General features: G+C 43.0%; 1 protein-coding gene across 11 annotated transcripts in view; it reads left to right on the top strand.

The window, feature by feature from the left end:
* The first annotated feature begins 226 nt into the window (after positions 1-226).
* The window catches only part of SYNJ1 (synaptojanin 1), a 94,074-nt gene continuing 71,214 nt past the window's right edge, over positions 227-23,086 (top strand). For 5 of the 11 annotated variants that reach the window (XM_084843601.1, XM_084843598.1, XM_084843594.1 and 2 more), the window contains exons 1-7: positions 229-384; positions 2,677-2,822; positions 11,774-11,860; positions 13,302-13,569; positions 19,382-19,607; positions 22,238-22,321; positions 22,998-23,059. In XM_084843601.1, coding sequence (XP_084699727.1) covers positions 293-384; positions 2,677-2,822; positions 11,774-11,860; positions 13,302-13,569; positions 19,382-19,607; positions 22,238-22,321; positions 22,998-23,059 — 965 coding nt within the window. In that variant the 5' untranslated portion in view covers positions 229-292. Of the gene's footprint in view, positions 385-2,676; positions 2,823-11,773; positions 11,861-13,301; positions 13,570-19,381; positions 19,608-22,237; positions 22,322-22,997; positions 23,060-23,086 lie in introns of all 11 variants that reach the window. The other 6 variants (XM_084843604.1, XM_084843596.1, XM_084843595.1 and 3 more) reach the window with 3 other exon arrangements.

The raw sequence follows: 23,086 nt of genomic DNA, 5'->3' as shown, positions 1-23,086 counted from the left end.
AGGTGCCCACCCGGGCTTATGCACATTTACTCAGACGTAAAGCCCAACTGAGTTCAATGGAACTCACCCTCAAGCCAGCGGGCGTACTATCGCAGCCATAGATATTCAGAAGCACAGAGACAGAGAGAGAAGGGAAAGTTGATATACAGAGGCGACAACCCCTCCGTAACTCTGCTGAGCGAAGGAAGAAGCGAACCTTCCACCCCACCCGCCGTTGGCGCTGGCGCACGTTCCACGCCGTCCTCTCCGTCCCCTGTCACCCCCCCACTGCTTCCGGTGTGGGGGCGGTGCGATGCGGAAGCGGTGGCCCTGCCAGAGAGGAAGTGAGGCAACCGCCTCAGGCAGCGGCACGAAGAAGCGCCCCTGGAGGTGGCGGAGGAGCCGGTAAGGGAAACTGAACTGAGGGGGAAGATCAGACGAGACGTCAGTGTATTCTCTCCCCGCGACCATCTCTTTCTCGCTCTGTCTGTCTAAGCGAGCCTGCTTCCAGCCTGAGCCCCCTGTCGTAAGGAGCCGGAGCCACCTTTCCTGGGCTGGCGGAGCCGTTGAGGGGAGAAGGGAAGCGGCTTCCTCAGCACAAGATGGAGGCTTCGTGAGCCGCAGCGACACCCACACGGCTCTCTGCCCGTTCTCCTCGGCCTGTCACGGCGAGGGCGTCAGGAATTCGGATTTCTTTTATATTGTTATCCCCCCCCCCCCCGCCGGTGCCTTATTGGTGTGGTTTCGGCGAGGCCAGCGCCTCTTTGCCACCCACCTGCCTACCTAACTGTCCGTCGAGGGAAGTCGGGTCGTCTGCCTGCCTTGCCCCCTAATAATTCCGGCATGCGACGAGCCTTTGCGGTTGCTTTTTTGCCCCCCTTTTCCTCGAAGGCCGCGAAAATAGATCTTTTTCTTTCTCTCCCGTCACCGTTGAAACGAAGGCGGTAGCGGTAACGAAGAGAGTGACCGAACCCCGCTCGAATGCCACTGGCCCGCCTTGGGGAAACGGGGGGTCACTTCTGAAGGGGGCAACGTGGTGGGGGAGAACTGTCAGCGCAGGATGCCTTTGCAAAACATTTCTGCACTGCCTTGTATTTTTATACATAGTTCCCAAAGTGCTGTTTTCACTGCTGGAGCTCTCGGTTAAAAATCATTGCACTGTTCCCCTCTGTGTTTCCGTTACTGCTACCATTAGTAATCATTTTTCTCTCGCTTGTGTTTCATTAAGAAATCAATTTCCATATTCGGTGGTGCAGTGTTTCTGTGATACAGATGACAAGGGAATACTGAAATGCTACTTAAAAGCAAAAACATTACTCAGCACAGTTATATCCCACTCCATTATACCTCACTTGTTTAATAAAGCAGATGTTCTTATGTTATTAAAAATGTAATTGTGGGTGGTGGGTGTGCCTGAGGCTATTGCTTATTGCTTATATACTTTCAGCCTCTAGCATATAACAAATTAAATGTACATGGGATGTAATTCCTAAAAGGAAATATGTAAGGGTATGGAATTTGCCACTACTAGTTTCCTAGATGTAACAAGGACTTTAATACAATGAATTACATGTTAGGTTCCTCTGGTGGTGCTGATTTTGACTAGATGGATTCTAGGCTGACTGTGTATCAGTGTAGAAGAGCAGTAGGAGTGTCTGGAAAATTTGCTACTAGGAATTGGATTTTTATCCTCCTTTAGCAGTGAAGCAAATGCAGTACTGTTCTGGAGCTGAGCCCTGATGATCCTCAGCTCACGTTAAGCCCTGAGCTTAGCAGGTTGACTAAATGTGAAATGTTCAGTAGAAATAAAATAGAAAACTCCTCTGTGTGTTCTTAAATGTACCATACTTTATAAACAACAAACCTGAACTAAATATTTTAGGATGTGACAAGGTTGAGTATGGGTTGTCATGTTGTATAAACCCAGCCATTGGGTTGTATCCAATATTAGTTCTACTTAGAGTAGACCCATTGAAATGAATGGGACTTAAGTGAGACTCACATTGGATACAACCCATGGTCTTGGCACTGGCATAGAAAAAGCCCTCTTCCTCATGCCCATCTAGCATACTTTAGAAACATGGTGGAGCAGGGTTCCAGTAGACTATCTCAAAGGCTGTGCAGATTCATACAGTGAATGGAAGAGATTTTGAAGACACTCTGATTTCAGGCTATTTAGGACATTAAAGGTTAGAACTAGCAGTTTGAATTGAGTCCAGAAACTCAATTGGTAGCCAGTGCAGTTGAAATCAGAGCTACATTTGCCAATCTGCCCACTCCACTCAGCAGCCTGGCAGCCATTCTGAACCAAGTTCCTGAATTGTCTTAAAATGCAGCCCACATGGAGCACATCACTGTAATTCAACCTGGAATACCAGGGCATGAATGTCTGAGGCCAGTTGTATTAAATAACTGTTGATACTTTATTTGCAAACTTGATCACATTTTACCTATAACACCTATTACTATTATGAATTGGATGCTCTCAGCTAATCATAATGTAACTTCTTGCTTTCATGGAGTGGCTGCTGGAAGTCAAGCTTGTTAATAGCAATCCAGCAGGATCTTGAGTTCCAGTGGACATAAATACAGACTTGTGCTGCTCTGTCAGTTAGATATAAGTTTGTTTGACTGTTTTACAGTGGATGTCTCTAGCGAGAACCCCCTAACACTTTTTTTTTGTATTTTGTTGCACAGTTCTGCCTCTGACAAAGGAAAAATGGCGTTCAGTAAAGGTTATCGTATCTATCATAAACTGGACCCACCACCATTCAGTGTGATAGTAGAAGCCAGAACCAAGGAAGAATGTCTCATGTTTGAGTCTGGAGCTGTGGCTGTTCTCTGTAAGTTGAGAAATTCTGCAGATATAAGCAGATGGCTAAGTTGATAAAATCCATAACAGTAAAACATGGAAACAGATGAACTGTTGAGTCACCATATCTGTTTTGCCAGTGCTTTTATAGTCCTTTTGAGCATTTCCTAGTCTTTTTTGCTTAAAGGTGTTCCATCTTACTGCATTTTTTAGGGTTCTGGTATTTGTTGGTATGTCTTGAAATTTGCCAAAAAACCTACCACTTGGTGTAATTCTATTTGTTGGTAATATAAAGAAGACATTCTCAAATAGCTGTGTTTGGTCGTAATGCTAAATTCGTTTAGCATTTCATGAACAAACCTCAAGCTCCCCCTTTCTTCTGATGTGGCTGTGAGGAGATGAGAAGATTTTGCTTCTGTCTTTAATTATAGTTTAACATTATGTTTTAATCTAGACAAATTGTGGTTAATTTTAACTATGGTCTGTTGAAACAAGCCAAGATTAACTACAGTTACGGGTTCAAATGTAACACTAAACAACAGATGAAAATGGCAGTAAAAGCTTTTGATCTCACAGCTGTGCTAGAGCAGGAGAAGGGTGAGCATATGAGCCCAAGGCTCATGCACATTAAACGAAACCATAGTTTAGTGGGATGTCTGAACCAGGCTATTGTGGAAAACAGAGACCTAAACTATTATGCAAGTTAACATAATACATAAGGTCTCTTTGCAGTCTTACTGGCCAAACTTTGTGGCCAAACTGTGGTATGGAACTATTTGCCTGCTTTCATTTTCCATGTGCTCAGAACTCCCAATTTCTAGATGCAGTGGCCTCTGGACGCTGGCAACAGCCGTAACTATGGTTTGTCAATTCAGGCATCATTCCAACCATAGTTGGCACTGTGGTTTCTTATTCAGATTTGCTTGTTGAGACATCACATTAAACCCTAGTCAATCTGGTTTAGCTTCCTTAACCATAGTTTGGTATGATGATTGTATTAATTGACCTGGTGTGACTAATGCTAATGTGCTGTGATCTCTCCCTGCCCCCAATTGTATATTACTTTGGTTTCCTGTTTGCTAAAATACTGTCTAGTTATATTCAAGACTGTATACAGTTATAACAATGTAATTTATATAGTATGAATATATCTGAATAGTCTAGCAATCTCTTTATCCCTCCATATAAAAACAGAGCTTTTCTTTAGTAGTGTTTCATATTAAATTTATCCACTTGACCAAGTCAAAATGTTGTGCATTCACCATCATAATTGGTACCTTGAGAGTTTGACATTTACACATTGTTGTGACAATCTCAAAACCAAAACATATAGTCCAAGATACATGGAGTACTGGAAAAGTGAAAATGAAACAATGTAAATGAATGAAATGAAGCATGAAATGATAATACTCTTATGCCATAACTGAAAATATTGAAAAGATAATACCCATTTGTGACTGTGCTGTGATCCAAAAATAACAGCATGAAAATTTTAGGTGCAATTTTATAATTGAAGAGTAATAATAAAAATAAAAGTAATAATACCTTTAATAGGACCAAGTAAGAAGTCACAAAGTTAGCAAGGTTTCACATTTATCAAAGCTCTTCATAACTTTGAATGTTAAGAAAAACAAAAACAAAAAAGGTTGATGGGAGAGAGAAATATATCGGTTTGGGTATGATGAAGAAGCTCCAGTCTGCAGTTTGTAATAGTCTTAAGATGAAATGGACGAGATGTTATTCTGACTTAAGGTGCAATCCTATGCATGTTTAGATGTAAAAATCATACAACTCCCAGCATTCCCTAGCATTGGAGAATGGTGCGAGTTGTAAGACTTTTTAATGTCTAAACATGCATCGAATTGTGCCTTGAATTAGATTGGCTGCATTTTGTGTAGAAAGAACTCAGTTTGCACCAAAGGCCATAGATACTCATGGGTTCTCTCCCTTTGGAAAAATAAAAGCCAGCAGTTATTTGAATCTGCCATTAGCTCTAAGTGGAGCATGCAGGTCTCTTGTAAGGAAGAGAGCAGAAGTAAAGAAAAGTATGTTAGATATTATATTAGCAAAGCTAATCATACCTAGTGCGCCACCTAAAATATAAAACCAATAGAAGCTAAGTTGAGTAGTCTTACTTGGTTGATGGAGAAGTTAATTCTCCCACAGCCAAAGTCTCATCATTAGGTGGTAGAAGGTCATCTCTCCACACCCCCATATATAATTCAGTATTCTCCAAAGCTGACAAAAATAACTGCAGGTAGCTGTGCTGGTTTATGCACATTCATCAAAACTCTTCAGACTGGTTGTTAAGCAAAAACAGCAACAGCCCTTAAGTGTGGAGAAAGAAAGATGTTGAACATGGTAAAAAAAAAATCCCAGTCTCCTTTGGGACTTCTTTGACTTTTTAGTTGGTTTAGTTTTATGTGATCTTTCTAAGGGCGCAATCCTGTGGAGATAGTCATCAGCCTTTGAATTCAGAGGCTGATGACTATGCAATGCAGGGTGGCCAGAGCATGGAGGGGATCCTCACTTCTGCCCTGCAGAAGTGGCTGCCCTGAATTTTTGATTAGAGAGGCAATTTCTCCTATCTAGCCAGGGACTTTTGGAACAGGAGGCAGGGACACCATGCAGTGCATAGGAAGCCGCATAACTCGGCTTCCATGGTCTCCTCTCTGCCCCCAGGACCGCCCTCTTTTCCCCATCTCCAGTTTCCACGCTCCATTTCCAGGTGCAGAGACATAGCCAGCGTGGAGAGAAACGCACCAGCTATAAGGGGGTGGGGGAGGGAGTAGGGAGCATGGTTTCTGGGAACTGAGGTGTGAGCCCTGACTCTGACCACTGTTCCCAGAAACCAAAAGGTTCTGTGGCCCTCTAGATAGTGTCTAGTGGCCATATGATTGCTCCCTAAAAGGTTTTTTCCCTGTTTGATCAACATAACTACCAGAACAGTTAGTACAGAAAAAAACTTTTAAAAGAGAGAGTTGAATCTATTTTTGTCTCTCTAACATTTATGAATAAGCTGCATTAGCAAATCTCCCCTCAATGCAACTGGAATAGGATTCTTTTTCCTGTTGGCCAATATATTATGAAAAGAGGAAGATAAACTTTATTCTTACTTATTTAGAGGGAAGTGGTGTAGAGGTCAACAGCTTTGCCTGACTTGACTGGGACAGGCTGCTTAAACTCCGTTAGATATAGGAGTGTGGAAAAATTAACAAGATATAGCAGTGTGAACCTCTGTTTGCACCACAGCCGCTAAAACAGTTTGCAGCTCTTAATATGAATTTAGGTTTAAAATTTATATCTGTCACTTCTGTTAACACATACTTAATATCTACTATCAAAGGATTTAAATTATGGATGTAGCTAAGTGAAAGAATGAAGTCTCTAGGGCTGAACTGTTCAAAACTGAAAACAAGCGTTAGTATGAATCAGCACAACAATACGAGGCATGTTTATATGCATGCAAGGTAGGTATTTAACACCTTCAATCTTTGCAACACAATCCTATGCATTTTTACTTAGAAGTGAGTCCTACTGTGTTCAATAGGCTTACTCCAAAGTAAGTGATTGCAGCCTGAGAATGTATTTTTCATTCTGATATAGAGCAGTTGTTAGAATTTACTGTAGTAAGTGTAGCTCTTTGCATTGGGAGACAAACTTATCAAACTTCTTATACTTTCATCAAGGCAGCAATGTAGAAAGACAAATGTGATCTCGCCTTAATGAAAATGCAAGCATTGACTACATGTCATCTAACTTGCTGCCTGTCTTCCATTTTTACAACTCTGCTCTGTGCCCAAATTAATGCCCTCTAATTCTTGACTTGCTGGAGAATCCTATGCATTTTTACTTAGAAGTGAGTCCTACTGTGTTCAATAGGCTTACTCCAAAGTAAGTGATTGCAGCCTGAGAATGTATTTTTCATTCTGATATAGAGCAGTTGTTAGAATTTACTGTAGTAAGTGTAGCTCTTTGCATTGGGAGACAAACTTATCAAACTTCTTATACTTTCATCAAGGCAGCAATGTAGAAAGACAAATGTGATCTCGCCTTAATGAAAATGCAAGCATTGACTACGTGTCATCTAACTTGCTGCCTGTCTTCCATTTTTACAACTCTGCTCTGTGCCCAAATTAATGCCCTCTAATTCTTGACTTGCTGGAGAAGACTCTTACGAGTCCCCTGGACTGCAAGGAGGTCATATCAGTCAATCCTAAAGGAAATCAACCTTGAGTGCTCATTGGAAGGACAGATACTGAAGCTGAAGCTCCAATATTTTGGCCACCTAATGCGAAGAGAAAACTCCCTGGAAAAGACCCTGATGCTGGGAAAGACTGAAGGCAAAAGGAGAAGGGGACGGCAGAGGATGAGATGGCTAGATAGCATCACCGATGCAATGAATATGAACTTGAGCACGCTCCGGGAGAGAGCGCAGGACAGGAAGGCCTGGCGTGCTATGGTCCATGGGGTCACGAAGAGTCGGACACGACTGAACGACTGAACAACAACAACAACAACAAATTCTTGACTAAACTGTTGAAGCATTAAAAAAAGGAGCTGATCGCTTCTCTGCTTTATTTCATTCCCTCAGATTAGATATTCTGATATGTATAATGCTAGTTGGGTTTTATAGAACGTACAAGGAATGATTGATGCATGTATGCTTAAAGAACATAATCTATGGTGACATACAGCATTGCACAAGTGGAACTTGTGCAGTGGAACTTTCCTGACCTCTCCTTCACCCTGTACCTTCCTTCATGCCCCCAAAATCACCTCCGGAGCGTCTCCCTCCCCTCTAATGTCAATTTGCGGGGAGGGGGAATCTACTTCACTGATTCCATTCTGTTAGCAGATGGACACAGTTGGATTTCACTCAATATTTGGGTTGGATCCAGATTTAGGCTTGTGCAACTGGGCTGGTGGAAATGGACATCCTTGCCCCTCCAGCCCCTTGAATATGCTGCACAGAGGGTCAGGGGATGCTGCCGAATGGGTTGAGCTGTGGTTTGTGCGGAGGGGAGATCTCTGAAAATTGGGCACAGCCACTTTCCATGAGTGAAGCTCTCCAGTCCACAGAAGGCAGATCCTGGATCTAATGCTTACAGTTTATTAGCTAGTGTACTATAAGCAAGCTGTGGGAGGGGGAGAGATGCAATAATTGTGTGAAGAAAATGAGCAGGCGGGTGGGGATAAACTTCAGATGTCAGGTAGACTAGATATGCATGGTTTTACCCTTCCTCAGGACCGCCTAATCACTAGTAGCAACTGGAAGTTGCCAAGAGAATTAGTTCGTAAGTGTCAGATTTCAGTGTTGATGATCAATTAGTTAATTTATAGAGCAGGGGTAGGCAATCTGGTGCCCTCCAGAAATGAAAATATACTTTAAATTTGGCAGAAAGTGCAGTCCTGGAGTGAGACCCCCTATTTGTTGACAGGGTTATGACGTTGCAGGTCTGTTCCTCCACCTCCTGCAAATGAGGCTACTACTACTGAACTGGATTCTCAGTGTCTCTCTTGCTGTCATTTTATGCCATGATATTGCTTCATCATGGCTCCAAAGTCTTGCTTTGACACAGCAGGATTTTAAAGATTCGAAGATCGCTGCCTTTAAGTGAGTGGAAGTTGGTGTACAGGAAGGAATTATTTCTATCCTTGGCATCCCTAGGGACCTTAGGAATTAGTGATGTTGTTGAAATGTATATATGTACTGCTTCAAAAACGTGAATTTTGTTAGTTCGTAATTATAACCCCAAAAGTAGTTCTTCTGTGACTGGATTCAAATTTGAGCTGGAGAATTCGAGGCCTGCCTGCCTCCTATTCACATGCTTGCCTCCAGAGTGCAAATTTCAGTTCTGCATTATTTCTAGACCCATTGCACATTGCTTGTAAGCTGCTGATATGGGCAGCAAGGGAATCACTACAGACTGTTAAACTATTTCAGTGCTTTGTGAATTGGGCTGCAAATGGAATTTTCCCAATAACTTATGATCTTCTGTAATTGTCAACAATCATGGAAGGACCTATATTAGCAGGAGATAGGAACCGATGCTACAGCACTGTAGTGGCTTCCGGTCCATAGACAGATGGTCAATAACACAAAAGGCTTCAAGATCAGAGAGATAGTTGACTTTATCTTTGTGTTGCCCAAATTGGTAGTCTCCCCAACTCAATCCTTCTGAATAGGCAAGTGTACTTTGTCTCCCAGCTTAAAAATATAGGAAGAGAAACCATTTTTTCAGTATTTTGCCCAGTTGTTATAGTTTAAAATGTTTGTAGCAACAAATTAATGAATTTGCTTTGTTATATCCAGAAGTGTTTATTTACTTTGCTCTAAGCTAACCCTCAAAGCATTTTAGAAGTAGAAATCTCTGACTGAAGGGTTGAAAGTGAGGGGGAAAGATAGATTTCTTCAACCATGTCAGTCCTGCTATAACCCCCTCCCATAATTCCCTGATATGGATAGTGATCATAGAAAGCAAAACAAAAAAAGTCTAAATACAGCTTCATTAATTGTCTATGGTATTTGGACTTCTTATACATGATCTATCTAAGCAAAAGCCAAAGATACAGGTTTTACAACTAGACTGTTGATATGAGCTTCTTTAAAATAAAAATAAAAATTAAATAACGATTAATTTTACTTCAAGGTCTGAATGTTCCTGCTTCAGATAAGTGCCTTTTGTTTGTACATATTAATCAAATTGGGGTACTTTTTAAATACATTAAGTGGGATGAGTTTTGCCTCTGACAGCCGCTACACCTAGGTTATATCATTTTATTTATTTAAAATACGTTTATTCCATTCTTTAGCCAAAAAGCCTCCCAGAGTAGCTTACAGATAAACTGTAAAACAAGAAAACCCCTTCCCACAGGCCTACAATCTAAAAAACATGGCACACAAGGAAAAAGGAATGGGGAAAAAAGAGGAAAAATTGAGTAGCCTTTCAGTAGGGCTGGTGGAATGGCCCTGCTTCCCATGCTAATCTCACTCAATACAGCCTGCTGAAATGGCTGCTGGTGGCGACAGTTGACAGAAGAGGGACCTTCATGGAGGAGTCTTCAGCAGGGCTGGTGGAATGGCCCTGTTTCCCCTGTCATTTTGTATTAAAACTACCTTAAGACTGTAGAGAATCTAAAATATATGGTTCTGATGCTTTGTTTACTTTTATTAAATGTAATTACCCTTTATTTAGGCTTTAGTTTATGTTACGGGTTGGACCCAGACTTAACAGTACTTGGAGCAGACCCACTGAAATAAATGGAACTTAAGTTGTTGTTTGTTCGGTCAGTCGCTTTCGACTCTTCGTGATTTCATGGACCAGCCCACCCCAGAGTTTCCTGTTGGCCGTCGCCACCCCCAGCTCCTCCAAAGTCGTGCCCGTCACCTCCAGAATATCATCCATCCACCTTGCCCTTGGTCGGCCCCTCTTCCTTTTGCCTTCCACTTTCCCTAGCATCAGCATCTTCTCCAGGGTATCCTGTCTTCTCATTATGTGGCCAAAGTACTTCAGTTTTGCCTTTAATATCATTCCTCAAGTGAACAGTCTGGCTTGATTTCCTGGAGTATGGACTGGTTTGATCTTCTTGCAGTCCAAGGCACTCTCAGAATTTTCCTCCAGCACCACAGTTCCAAAGCATCTATCTTCCTTCGCTCAGCCTTCCTTGTGGCCCAGCTCTCGCAGCCATAGGTTACTACAGGGAATACCATTGCTTTAACTATGTGGACCTTTGTTGTCAGTGTGATGTCTCTGCTCTTAACTATTTTATCAAGATTTGTCATTGCTCTCCTCCCAAGTAATAAAAGTCTTCTGATTTCCTGGCTGTAGTCAGCATCTACAGTAATCTTTGCGCCTAGAAAGACAAAGTCTGTCACTGCCTCCATGTTTTCTCACTCTATTTGCCAGTTATCAATCAAGCTGGTTGCCATCATCTTGGTTTTTTTGAGGTTTAACTGCAAGCCAGCTTTTGCACTTTCTTCTTTCACCTTCATCATGAGGTGGTTAAATTAAGTATCATTTATTTCAGTGGGCCTACTTTAAGCATGGGAAAGTCTGGAGTCAATCCTAGGTTTTTAAATAAATTTAGTATTGTAGATATATATTTACTGGATTCTTCGTCATTATCCTCTGTTTTAAATAAATGTTATAATATATTGTTTAACATAGTAACATTTTATTTGTTTGTCTGAATATGATCAAGACTGCTGACACTATGGTGCCATTAAAGGGATGGATTGGGTTTGGGATCATCAACTACTGTTCAAACAACCATTCAAAATAAATGGATTTTTGTCAGTACATGTGGATTTCCATCGTTTTAATACTCTGATTCTTTTGTTTCTCAAAATCTAATGGGATTCTTGATAATATGTACTGAAAGAATAGATAGATACTCTGATTTTGTTATTTCACATGTTTTAATTAAAATACAAGAAATAATAGGCAATAAACAATACATCATGAAACAATACAGTAACTACTATTTGCAGGCTCTGTGAACCAGAGGTTCCACATCCCTGCTTTAAAAGATTGGGCTAGGATCCAATGAAACATGCAGCTAGTTCTGCATATTGAAAGGGGATTTGGGCAAATCACTTCAACAATAATAACCCCCTTTTGAGATTATGCAGACTTTACAAAAGCAACTTGGTGATATGGTGTGGGATCTACTGTTCAAAATCCCACTGGAGATGGCCAAGACCTTGGATCCAAGCTCTTTGGATCCTGGCGTTGATATTTGCTGTGGTCTAAATATTAAAATCTGCCTACAGTGTTATAATACTGTGTTTATTCTAGAGCAAAAGCACTAAGCAATTATGCTTAAGAAGCTCATAATGATGCTTTTAGTTATGACAATTAAATTGCTTGTTTTGCTATTTAAATATTGAAAACAAGGAAAAGGAAGAGTTTCAGAATGTCTTAATATAAATAAAATGCTTTTGCCAGAATTCTTAATTCTTAACTTTTATTTAAATAGCATCTGCAGAGAAAGAGGCAATCAAGCACATGTACTCCAAGGTAATGGATGCATATGGACTGCTAGGTGTATTAAGATTAAATCTTGGTGAGTAAATCATCTCATTTTAAGGATGGCCTTTCTTCCTGAGAACAATAACAGCTGTAAGATATATATTTTTCAGATTGCTTATGCCAAACCTTCTGTTGGTACCATTTCTGGTATGTGACCACCATAGTCCAGGGAATTTAATGACCAGTTCAGTGTGCTTAGCAGGGTATTTTAGCTTTGTTTCTAGGTGATGCTTATTTGATTTTTCTGAATACTCTCACTCCCAATCCCCTGCACCATCTGGAAAACTACTTTTGAAGCTTTGAGTCTCAACCTATTAAATATGGTATGGCATGTGTGAGGTCGGGAAGGGGCTAGAGTTGAACTGCCATGGTAGATGGGGCAGAGGCAAACTCCTGATGACATCCACTCTTCCTTTGAGCATACATTAAACACTTGTTTTGCTTGGAGCACCTGCTACCACCACCAGCAAATTAAATGTTTTCTTCTGTGCTGTTCCTTTCAGTCACATGAGGCATGCTGGTGTACTTCTGATGTAGACATGAAGTTCATTTTTTTCTGAGCTGTTTATAAAGGGATGTTGATGTTTCTAATACTCTCTTTTTCTAAGGTTCTTGGTAACCTATTTATGCATATGCTATCAGTAATTATAAAAATGTTTTAAGTAAATAAATAAAATAAATTATAAAAGCCAAAATAAAATAATAATTATGCTCATCCTAAAAGTAGGCATGGTGGCATCTCAGCATTTATTTCATGGGGGCTGCACAACCACACATGCACATGCGGTTCACTCACACACATTGTGCTTTTCTTGTATACGTTCTAATATTTTAAAACTTTCAGTTTAATATAAGGATGGGCAACTTGTGCTGCATTCCCATAAGAGTAATTTGTCAGGGGCCAGAGTCCCCCTGTGCCCTCCTCTCTCTCACTCTCTCTCTCTCTCTCTCTCACACACACACACACTACCCACACACATCCACTCACTCCCCCCAACACTGTCTTACCCACACAGTAACTTCCCCCCACTCATTCACACACACACACCCCTACTCATAACTTTAACCCTTCCCTTCCCTCTGCCAAAAAAAGAAAAACACACACTCTAAGAATGATTCTATGGTTCCTACCACAGAAGCCTCCTTCCTAGCAGGCAGGAACTTTTGAGTTCTGCTTCCTAGGACACTAGGAATTAGGCTTCCATTTCCCTATTTTCTTTTTTCGGCGGTAGTAGATGCTGGGGTCTGGGAGGCCACCAGAAAGGGTTTGGAGGGCTGCCTGGAGGTCGTGTGCTGCACTTTTTGCATCCTTGATTTATTTAATGCTGAGTGTTCATGGAAGCTTGGCTGCTGAAAAGTAAACATTTTAGAATTACACAATTTTCTCAATGAAATGTAAGAACTACAGCAATTCTTGAATATTAGAAAAAAAATGTTCCACTCAGTGATAGTTTATTTATATTTATTTCTTACAGGAGACACATTGCTACATTATCTAGCACTTGTCACAGGATGTATGTCTGTAGGAAAGATTCAAGAATCTGAAGTTTTTCGTGTTACTTCCACTGATTTAATATCATTGCGAACTGACCCATCAGATGAAGAACGGATCTCTGAAGTGCGCAAAGTTTTGAATTCAGGAAACTTTTATTTTGCATGGTCTTCTGCTGGGGTCAGTTTAGATCTTAGTCTAAATGCCCACCGTAGCATGCAAGAACAAAGCACTGATAACAGGTTCTTCTGGTGAGTAGATAAGCTTTAGGAAATCTGATACATTATGTGTGCATCTGTATTTTGACTTGTTAAGTTTCTCATCATTGCATAAGTTAAGATATTTCGTACAATTCTACCTTTTTGAGGTTGCATTTCTTAATATAAAATAGCAACATATCAGTGGGTAAATATCCGTAATAAAAAAAGAAAGCAACTTGAGTGTTTCCTGTTAATCAGAGAACTAATTTGGTGAGATCAGTCCTGTGGTGTTGGACTGTGGTCTAAACACCTCTGTCCTTGAGCATGAAGCTTTATCATTTAGAAGAAAGCTATTTGGATCACTGTTCTGCAGAAACCGGGTACTGCAAGATCGTGTTAAATATATTTCATTCAAAAACTAAGATGGCTTAAATTGGAAAACAATTTTTTTTGCATTTTGTCTTTTCCCAGTTCTAAGGAGTTTACTGTGTTCACTACTGAAATATCCCCTTTTATGCATTAAAAAAATAGAAGGAACCATTTTGGAAACTCATGTTTAGCTGTTGTCGGAAGAGTTGTTCCACCCATCTGCAACTGTACAAAGGAGAAGTGAAATTAATAGCACGGAATGCAAATGATATAGTGGAAATTTTAGCAGATATCCGTAATTTTAACAGATTTATGTGTGTACACTGACCTGGTTTGCACATAATGCTAACCCATGGTTTATTTAGCCCATGGTTAATGCAGGGTTTGTTGACTTACCCAGGGTTTTTCTGGTAGACAAACAAACTGATCAGTTTTCTTAGTCCCTAGGTAGTTTGCTTTCGTCCTCCTATACCCGCTCCCTCCCTGTATCCCAAATATCTTTGTGGTGCTATAGTACTGAAAAGTGGAATACTGTTGCTGTTTTTTTACCACTCTTGCCCACCGCCTCTGTAGCCTGGTGAAACAACCCATGAGCAAAGCACTATTCTGGGTTCACACATAACGGCAACATATAGTTCACAATCCAACAACACACCATGGGTTCTTTTCCTAGGTTGTTCATGGTTAACAAATCATGGTTTGTTAGCGTGGCTGAGTTCACACATCATGGCAACCCAGAATTCAACAATCCATGGGTTAAATAAACCACGGGTTAGCATTATGTGCGAACCATCTCTTATCCCTTTATAGAATTGTGAATAGAGTTTTATAATGTAAAATATTAAATGCCTTTTGTGTATTTAGCAATTCTGTTCAAGTTTAGTAGAAGGGCAGAATTCGGAATTGGGCACAGAATTCAACATAAGAATTTCAGCACTTTTAGAAAGCATGTTTCTAGTCTCTGTGGTTGCAATGATGTTCCCCCAGTCCCATTTTCAACCATAAGTAAGATTCTAGTGCTCAAGAATGGAGGTTACAGTGCTCTGCATAGCTCAGTACTTCTCCTTGTGACAGGAAAAGCAGAATAAATTATGCAAAATAAGCAGCCCTTATAACTGTAAAATTCTCAAGATTCTGATTCTGTGCCCAGTCCAAATTTCTTGTATTTGCATAAAATGTGCACAGCCTTGAGAATTTTTTGCTTAAAAACTTCAATGCATAATCTTTTAACTGTCCAAGGTGCTTCTAAAGATGTATAATGCTGTCTGAGCTGACAGAGGTAGTGGAGATCCTGGGTTAAAAGCAGGGTTCAGGAACTCCCCCAAAATCTCCCTTTACTTGAACTGCTGCTACCACCTGATAGTCTGGAGAATCAGAAACACTTTTATAGAGAATTCTAATAGAACCATCAAATATTTATATAAATGCAATAAATAAAATATTTCTGAAGTGTCTCCAAACACTGAAAGAAAAGAGGACAGTAAAACTTACACAAACAGTTTTTGGGACATTTTACTACTCTGAGCCAAATCCCAATGTATCTCATGGTGGTAAAATGCCTCAAAACAAACCCTGTGTAGTGTCAGAAGGGCACTTGGCTGTTTCTCTGGATCAGTTTATTTATTTTTATTTATTTATTAAATTTATTAATCGCCCATCTGACTGGTCACCCAGCCACTCTGGGCGATGTACAACTCACCATAAACAATTTAAAACAATAAAATTTTACCATAAATTTTTTTTTAAAAAAATACCCTAACCCACCCCAAATGCCTGCCTGAACAATCACGTTTTTAATGCACGACGGAAGCTCATTAAAGAGGGGGCATGACGGAGTTCCCTAGGGAGGGAGTTCCACAGAGTGGGGGCCACCACAGAGAAGGCCCTCTCCCTCGTCCCCACCAGTCTAGCTGTCCTGGCTGATGGGACAGAGAGAAGGCCATCCGAGGCTGATCTTGTTAAGCGGCCTGTCTGGTGTTGCTGGAGGCGCTCCTTAAGATAGGCTGGGCCGGAACCATATAGGGTTTTAAAGGTCAAAACCAACACCTTGAATTTGGCCCGGAAAACAACTGGTAACCAGTGCAACTCCTTCAGCACTGGAGTGATGTGATCTCGCCGGCGGCTGCCTTTAATCAGGCGAGCCGCCGCGTTCTGTACCAGCTGCAGTTTCCGAACCGTCTTCAAGGGTAACCCCACGTAGAGCGCATTACAGTAGTCTAAACGAGAGGAGACCAGGGCATGTACTACCGATGGGAGCAGATGGTCGGGAAGGTAGGGGCGCAGCCGCCGTATCAGATGGAGTTGATACAGCGCTGTCCGGCTCACAGCTGACACCTGAGCCTCCATGGACAGCTGGGAGTCCAAAATGACCCCCAGGCTGCGGACCTGGTCTTTCAAGGGTAGCTGTACCCCATTCAACACCAGGTCAACATCCCCCAGCCTCCTCTTGTCTCCCACCAAAAGTACCTCGGTCTTGTCAGGGTTCAGCTTCAGCTTATTCCTCCCCATCCAGCCACTCACCGTCTCCAGACATTTGGACAGGGATTCTACGGCCAACCTTGGTGAAGATTTGAATGAGAGGTAGAGCTGAGTGTCATCCGCATATTGATGACACTGCACCCCAAACCTCCTGATGATGGCCCCCAGTGGCTTCACATAGATGTTAAATAGCATCGGGGAGAGGATGGAACCCTGTGGCACCCCACAAGTAAGTGGCCACGGGTCCGAAACCTCCTCTCCCAGTGCTACCCTCTGGTACCTGCCAGAGAGGAAGGACTGGAACCACCACAATACAGTGTTTCCAATGCCCAACCCCTCCAGGCGGTCCAGGAGGATACCGTGGTCAACGGTATCAAAAGCCGCTGAGAGGTCGAGGAGAACAAGGAAGGAGCATTCACCCCTATCCAGAGCCCTCCTCATATCATCCACCAAGGCGACCAAGGCCGTTTCTGTCCCATGCCCAGGCCTGAAGCCCGACTGAAATGGGTCTAGATAATCAGTTTCTTCCAAGTGTGCCTTCAACTGCACCGCCACCACCCGCTCAATCACCTTGCCCAAAAATGGCAGATTTGAGACTGGGCGAAAGTTGTTCAGAACTTGAGGATCCAAGGAGGGCTTCTTTAAGAGCGGTCTTATCACTGCCTCCTTGAGGGCTGATGGCATCACTCCCTCCTCAAGGGAGGCATTCACCACCGCCTTGATCCCCTCACCCAGTCTCTCTCTGCAGCTCATAATGAGCCAAGATGGGCAAGGATCAAGTAAGCAGGTGGTTGGCCTTACAGATGAAAGCACCTTGTCCACTTCATCAGGAGGAAGAAGCTGGAACTGATCCCACAAAACTGGTTTGCCACAGGCCGCCTCTTGCTCACTAACTGTATCCACAGTGTGCAGAGTAACACACCTAATCTGATCAATTTTATCTGCAAAGTGCCTTGCCAAAGCCTCACAGGAGGCCTTAGAATGCTCCAGTGGTTCCGGAGCCACAGGACCGACCAGGCCCCGGACCACTTGGAACAGCCTCCTGGGGCAGCACTCTGCAGACGCGATGGAGGCAGCATAATATTCCTTTTTTGCTGCCTTCACCGCCACGTGATAGGCTGAAGATATAGCTCTAGCCCGTGTCTGATCGTCTTTGGAGCGAGACTTCCGCCACCGGCGCTCTAGCCGTCTCACCTCCTGTTTCAGAGCTCGTAACCGCGGATTGAACCATGGTGCAGTCCGAGCCCTGTTCAGGGGGAGAGGGCGTTTCGGAGCCACCCGATCTAATGCCCCAGTGATTGCGGCATTCCAGCCACCCACCAGGGTCTCAACCGAGTGGCCGTTGGCATGCCCCAGAGAATCCCCAAGCGCGTTCAGGAATCCATTTGGATCCATAAGACGCCTGGGGCGGACCATTTTAATGGGTCCTCCACCCCTGCGGAGGGGTTGTGGAACCGAGAAGTCCAACATCACCAGATAGTGATCTGACCATGACAAGGGGGTGGTGGATATACCCCCGACTTCCAGATCACTCCCCGCTTCTCCAGAAACAAACACAAGGTCTAGTGCATGACCGGCTACATGGGTGGGCCCAGTTAGAATATGGTGCAGCTCCCAGGAGGCCATGGTCTCCATGAAGTCCCGAGGTGCTCCTGTGAGGATGGCCTCCGAATGTACGTTGAAGTCCCCCAACACCAGTAAGTTAGGGGACTGTACACGCACATCAGAGACCACCTCAAGCACCTCGGCCAGGGAGTCAGTCGTGCAGCGGGGTGGACGGTACACGAGCAGAATCCCCAGACTGCCCTTCGGGCCCAACCTCCAGTACATGCACTCAACAACCTTGGTCTCCCGGAGAGGGGGTCTGGTGAAGACCAAGGACTCTCGGTAGATAACAGCCACTCCCCCTCCCCGATCCCCAGCCCTCGGCTGCTGTGCATACGAAAATCCAGCTGGACACATGGCTGCAAGGGTTGGAGCAGCAGCCTCGGCCAGCCAGGTCTCCGTAATACATGCCAGGTCTGCACCCTCATCCAGGATCATGTCATGGATGAGGGAGGTTTTCTGGGTAACAGACCTGGCATTGCAGAGCAGCAAACGAAGGCCAGAAGATGGGGTCACGCCTCCCCCAGCCATCCTTTGGCTCTGGACAGGCCCAGAGCAGGGGACAGATACTACACATCTCTCCCTTGTTCCCCTTAGCTGGCATGGCCTGCCCCTAGCGCTCCGCCAGCGCCTGCCGCCCAGCCTCGGTATGTTCTGGCCCCCAACACTCCCCCCACTGCCTCCATCAGGTGGACACATGCCCCCTCGCTCCCGCCTATCAGGCAGGCTACCCACCCCTAAAAACACAACAAAATCCCCCCCAACAAAATAAAACAAACAAAACAATTAAAATCCCCTTAAAAATGCCAGGCAGGAGTCCACAGGGAAGGCCTGGTGGTGGTGGTAGCGGCGACGGCGGCAGCAGGCCCAGCGGCTGCAAGCACGCCTCTTCCCCGGTGGTGGTGGTGGTGGCTTCTCCTGCAGGCCCTGGCTCTCCCAGGCCACCTCAACCAGCCAGCTTATGTAGCCCCTCCAGGGAGGGGCAGGTGGAGCAGCACAGCTGGCTCGGTACCTGGGGGCCTGGTCCTGCAGGGACTGGCGGTCTGCCAGGCAGAAGTCCACAAGGAAGGCCTGGTAGTGCTGGCAGCGGCGGCGGCAGCAGGCCCAGCGGCGGCAGCAGCAGGCCCAGCGGCGGCAAGCACGCCTCTTCCCCGGTGGTGGTGGTGGTGGTGGTGGTGGTGGTGGCTTCTCCTGCAGGCCCTGGCTCTCCACCTTGACCAGGAATCCATTACTTTGAAACTCATTTTGAAAACATTTGAAAAGTTATCTTGTATTCTGTTCAAACATACTTGCTAAGACATGCATGACAACATTTTCTACCATGCTGCTGTTAGTCTTTCAAGGTCCATGCTTTATAGTGAAATTCTTAAATTTTTTCAGTGAATGCTAAACTGAATCACTTCTTTTATAGGAACCAGTCGCTGCACTTGCATCTTAAGCATTATGGAGTGAACTGTGATGACTGGCTGTTGCGTCTCATGTGCGGAGGAGTAGAGATTAGAACAATTTATGCAGCTCACAAACAGGCGAAGGCTTGCATTATTTCACGACTAAGTTGTGAACGAGCTGGGACCAGATTTAATGTTCGAGGAACAAATGATGATGGCCATGTGGCCAATTTTGTTGAAACCGAGCAGGTATGATAAGTGTACTTCATTGCTCATTTGTATTAATCAGCTTAGAATATATCAAGGAGGGGTATCTAATTCATTTAGAACTGGGAACTGTTTCTAGTTTATATATTATTACATAATTTGTGTATAATTTTCCTGCACATGATGGCTTCCAAACCTATCCTTGGTGCTGGACATGTTGCACCTGTTCTATCATAGCCACATTATGCTTCCCACATACAGATTTCAAATCCCTGTCTTGTACCTAAAAGTGTCTTTCCCATCGTCAAAAAATAACACACTAATATCGTGTTATATACTGGATCCTTCCAGTATATTAAACATATCTGTGCCAGTCTCACTAGTAGACTTTGTGTGTAACCTTGTCCCCACTTGACCTGTATGAGTGACAGAAAATCTTAATGTGCAAGTAGACCAGCATCAGACATTTTGAAAACTGAATTTTAGAAGTGTTTGCATAGACTTTGAAATATTAGTGCTTGGAAACAAAGTCAAATTGAACTTTTTACTTCCTTTATTGTGTCTGTGTGGCCCGGTTCACACAATCACTGCAGCCCACCATGGCTTTTGTAAGCCATGGATTATTGCAGTGCATGCTGGTGGCCATTTTGGATATTAAGCGGGTGGGCAGGTGCTGTGGCTTATCCTGATATCCAAACCCAGTGAGGCTGGGTTGTTGGCATGGCTAACATAGACCCACAACTCTAAAACAGACCATGGGTTGTGGGTAGTTTGTTACCATGTCAATCTCCCCTCCCCCCCCCACTGGCTTTGGACGTCGTGATAAGCTATGGCAACTGTGCACCAATGCTTGAATGTTCAAAATGGCCACCGGCATGTGCCACAACCCACAGTGGCTTAAATAACCCTTGGTGGGCTGCGGTAATCGCACAAATTGGCCCAGTGGCTGGGTTTGCACAACACAACAACCCACACTCAAAGTTGGGTCAAACCATGGGTTGAGTGGATTGTCATTGAACCATGGGTGGTTGTTGAAATGTGGGTTGTTGTGTTGTGTGAACTCAGCCGCACTAACAAATCACGAACAGCCCATGAAGAGAACCCATGGTATGTTTTTTTTCATGGTTAACAAACCATGGTTTGCTAGCCTGGCTGGGTTCACACAACACAACAACCCACGGTTCACCAACAGTTCACACTCAGCCTTGAGTTTGGGTTGTAAAGTTGTGCGGACCTAGTCAGTAATCCCATTCTCAACAAAATCATCATGACAAGTGATGTTCCATCCAAACAGTAATCCTAGCCTCCTTGAATTGCTTGTAAGTAATAAATGGTGAAATGCCAGGTGCCAAAATATGCTTAATTTATCTTGCATGGAGATTACAGCTGACTGAATCACATTATCTCGTGTATGCTGCCAGCTTATTCTAGGGAGCCACTTCCATTCAGTAAACAGGTACCCTACCCCTTGTTGCTCTGCCTCCCAGTGTTTTTAAATTAAATGTCATCATTAGTTTTCATCCAGTAGCAGTCAGTAAGGATGATATTTGACTGATCATTCGTTATTTGTATTCATCCAGCAGTTGATCAGTCAAATTCCAAAGTCTGTACTTGGATCCAGTGAGTTTATTTATCACTTCATTCACACTCGGCATTATCCATCTTCATATCCACCTTGCACTGGAGTCGATCACTAGGTATCTTCCATCTTGTAAGAAAAAGTAGTCGGATGGAAAGAAACCTTGGCATTTGTCTTTTTACTTTGGATGATCTCACTAGAATGCTAATGTCCTTAGCATGATCCTTTTGCGTGTGCTGTCAGTGCAGCCACCAGCTCTGGATGAATGAAGATGGTTTCTCCCCAGAAAGAGTCACGTCACCTGCAGTCCACATGGAACTTAGCCCTTCTGGCTCCTCTTCACTTGCCCTTTCCAGTGGGGGATGGTGTAGCTTCCAGTGGCATACCTTGACTGTTTCCCACTCACATTTTCCCCAATTCCATTCTTCCACTGCAGGTGTACCCCACATCCCAGGCCTTTCCTGATGGTGCTTTCAACATCAGGACAGGTTACATTGAAGAGGAAGTGGTGGGGAACCCCCTTTGCATGATCATCCCTGCACTCACACAGCATTGGATGTAACACTTTAGATATGGGGTGTGTGTGTTCGCATGCATGCGTGCTCTATAGAAGAAGTATTACAATGCTTCTCTGATGGCAGCCCATATAATATAAGCCAGCCTTCTCCAACCTGGGCACCCTCCAGATGTGTTGGATTACCACTCCCATCATCCCCAGCCAGCAGGCACATGCTGGTTGGGAATGATAAGGGTTGCAGTCCAACACATCTGGAGGATGCCCGGTTAGAGAAGGCTTGTGTAAGCAGTAATGTATTGAAATATAATATTCCTGCAGTTGCTTATTTTATATGGATTAATACATAAATTATGTAGTTAGAATACAATCTGATGTACCTTTTATTGAAATCACCATTAAATTTTGGTGCAAAGTTTCTTAGTTTCTTTTTTAGCTTTAGGGGTTATTACATATATGTAATCTTAGGAGTAAATTTTAAATATGAAGGAGCATAGCATGGAAGGATTTGTAAAAAGTAGATGTGCGCATGGCATCACTTAAAGGCAACTAATACAATAAATATTATTCCTCCAACAGGTGATATTCCTAGATGAATGTGTGTCATCTTTTATACAAATCCGTGGATCTGTTCCTTTATTTTGGGAGCAACCTGGTTTACAAGTATGAGGGTTATAACTTTTCTACTGTATTTTCTCACATTAGTTGAAAGTCTTCTATCTGCTTATTCAAGAATTAAGTCTCAGTTATTTTCAGAGAACATGTTACAGGATATGTATTTGAAGGAGGCTTAAGAAAGCATTATTGTTAAAATTGAAACTGTCAGGTCGAATAGGAGATAAAGTTGCTACAAGCCGGTTTTCTTTTGTTTCAAGTGATCTTAAACTGTATGTTAAAGTTCTTTGATTACTCAGTGCTATAGGATTTGTTTTATCCCTACTTTAATTAGAGCCATACCTAAATATTATAATACTGAGAAATGAAATCTCTAAATAGAAATGAGGAGACTAAAAAATACAGGGGAAACTATGTGCTTTTACACTAAAAATAGAGTGAGACACACATGCAAAAGAGAACACAGTTAATTACCAAATCACTGTGCTTCAGAAAATAGAAAATAATATTTTAATATTTCCTTTTGGTTCCCTCCATCCCTCTCTGCTTCTTTATCCTTCCTATTGTCAGTCAATTTTAAACTGAGGGCAGGGAATTGCCTTTTTTAAAAAATTACTGTGCAATGTGGTAATTTGAGGGTTTTATAAATATGATATCCAAAATGTTGGACGCACACAAGGAATGCATGCAAAGAAAGACTAATATAGTCTTTCTTCTGTCTCAGGTTGGATCTCATCGTGTCAGAATGTCAAGAGGATTTGAAGCAAATGCACCAGCGTTTGACAGGTAAAAATCCTTTTTTCTAACAAAAGC

Source organism: Heloderma suspectum, chromosome 3, assembly GCF_057233095.1.
Source record: "Heloderma suspectum isolate Gila_16-S chromosome 3, 16-S_ref, whole genome shotgun sequence".
NCBI lineage: Eukaryota > Metazoa > Chordata > Lepidosauria > Squamata > Helodermatidae > Heloderma > Heloderma suspectum.
Note: the sequence above shows the minus strand (reverse complement) of the source record. Positions and strands in the feature narration are given on the sequence as shown.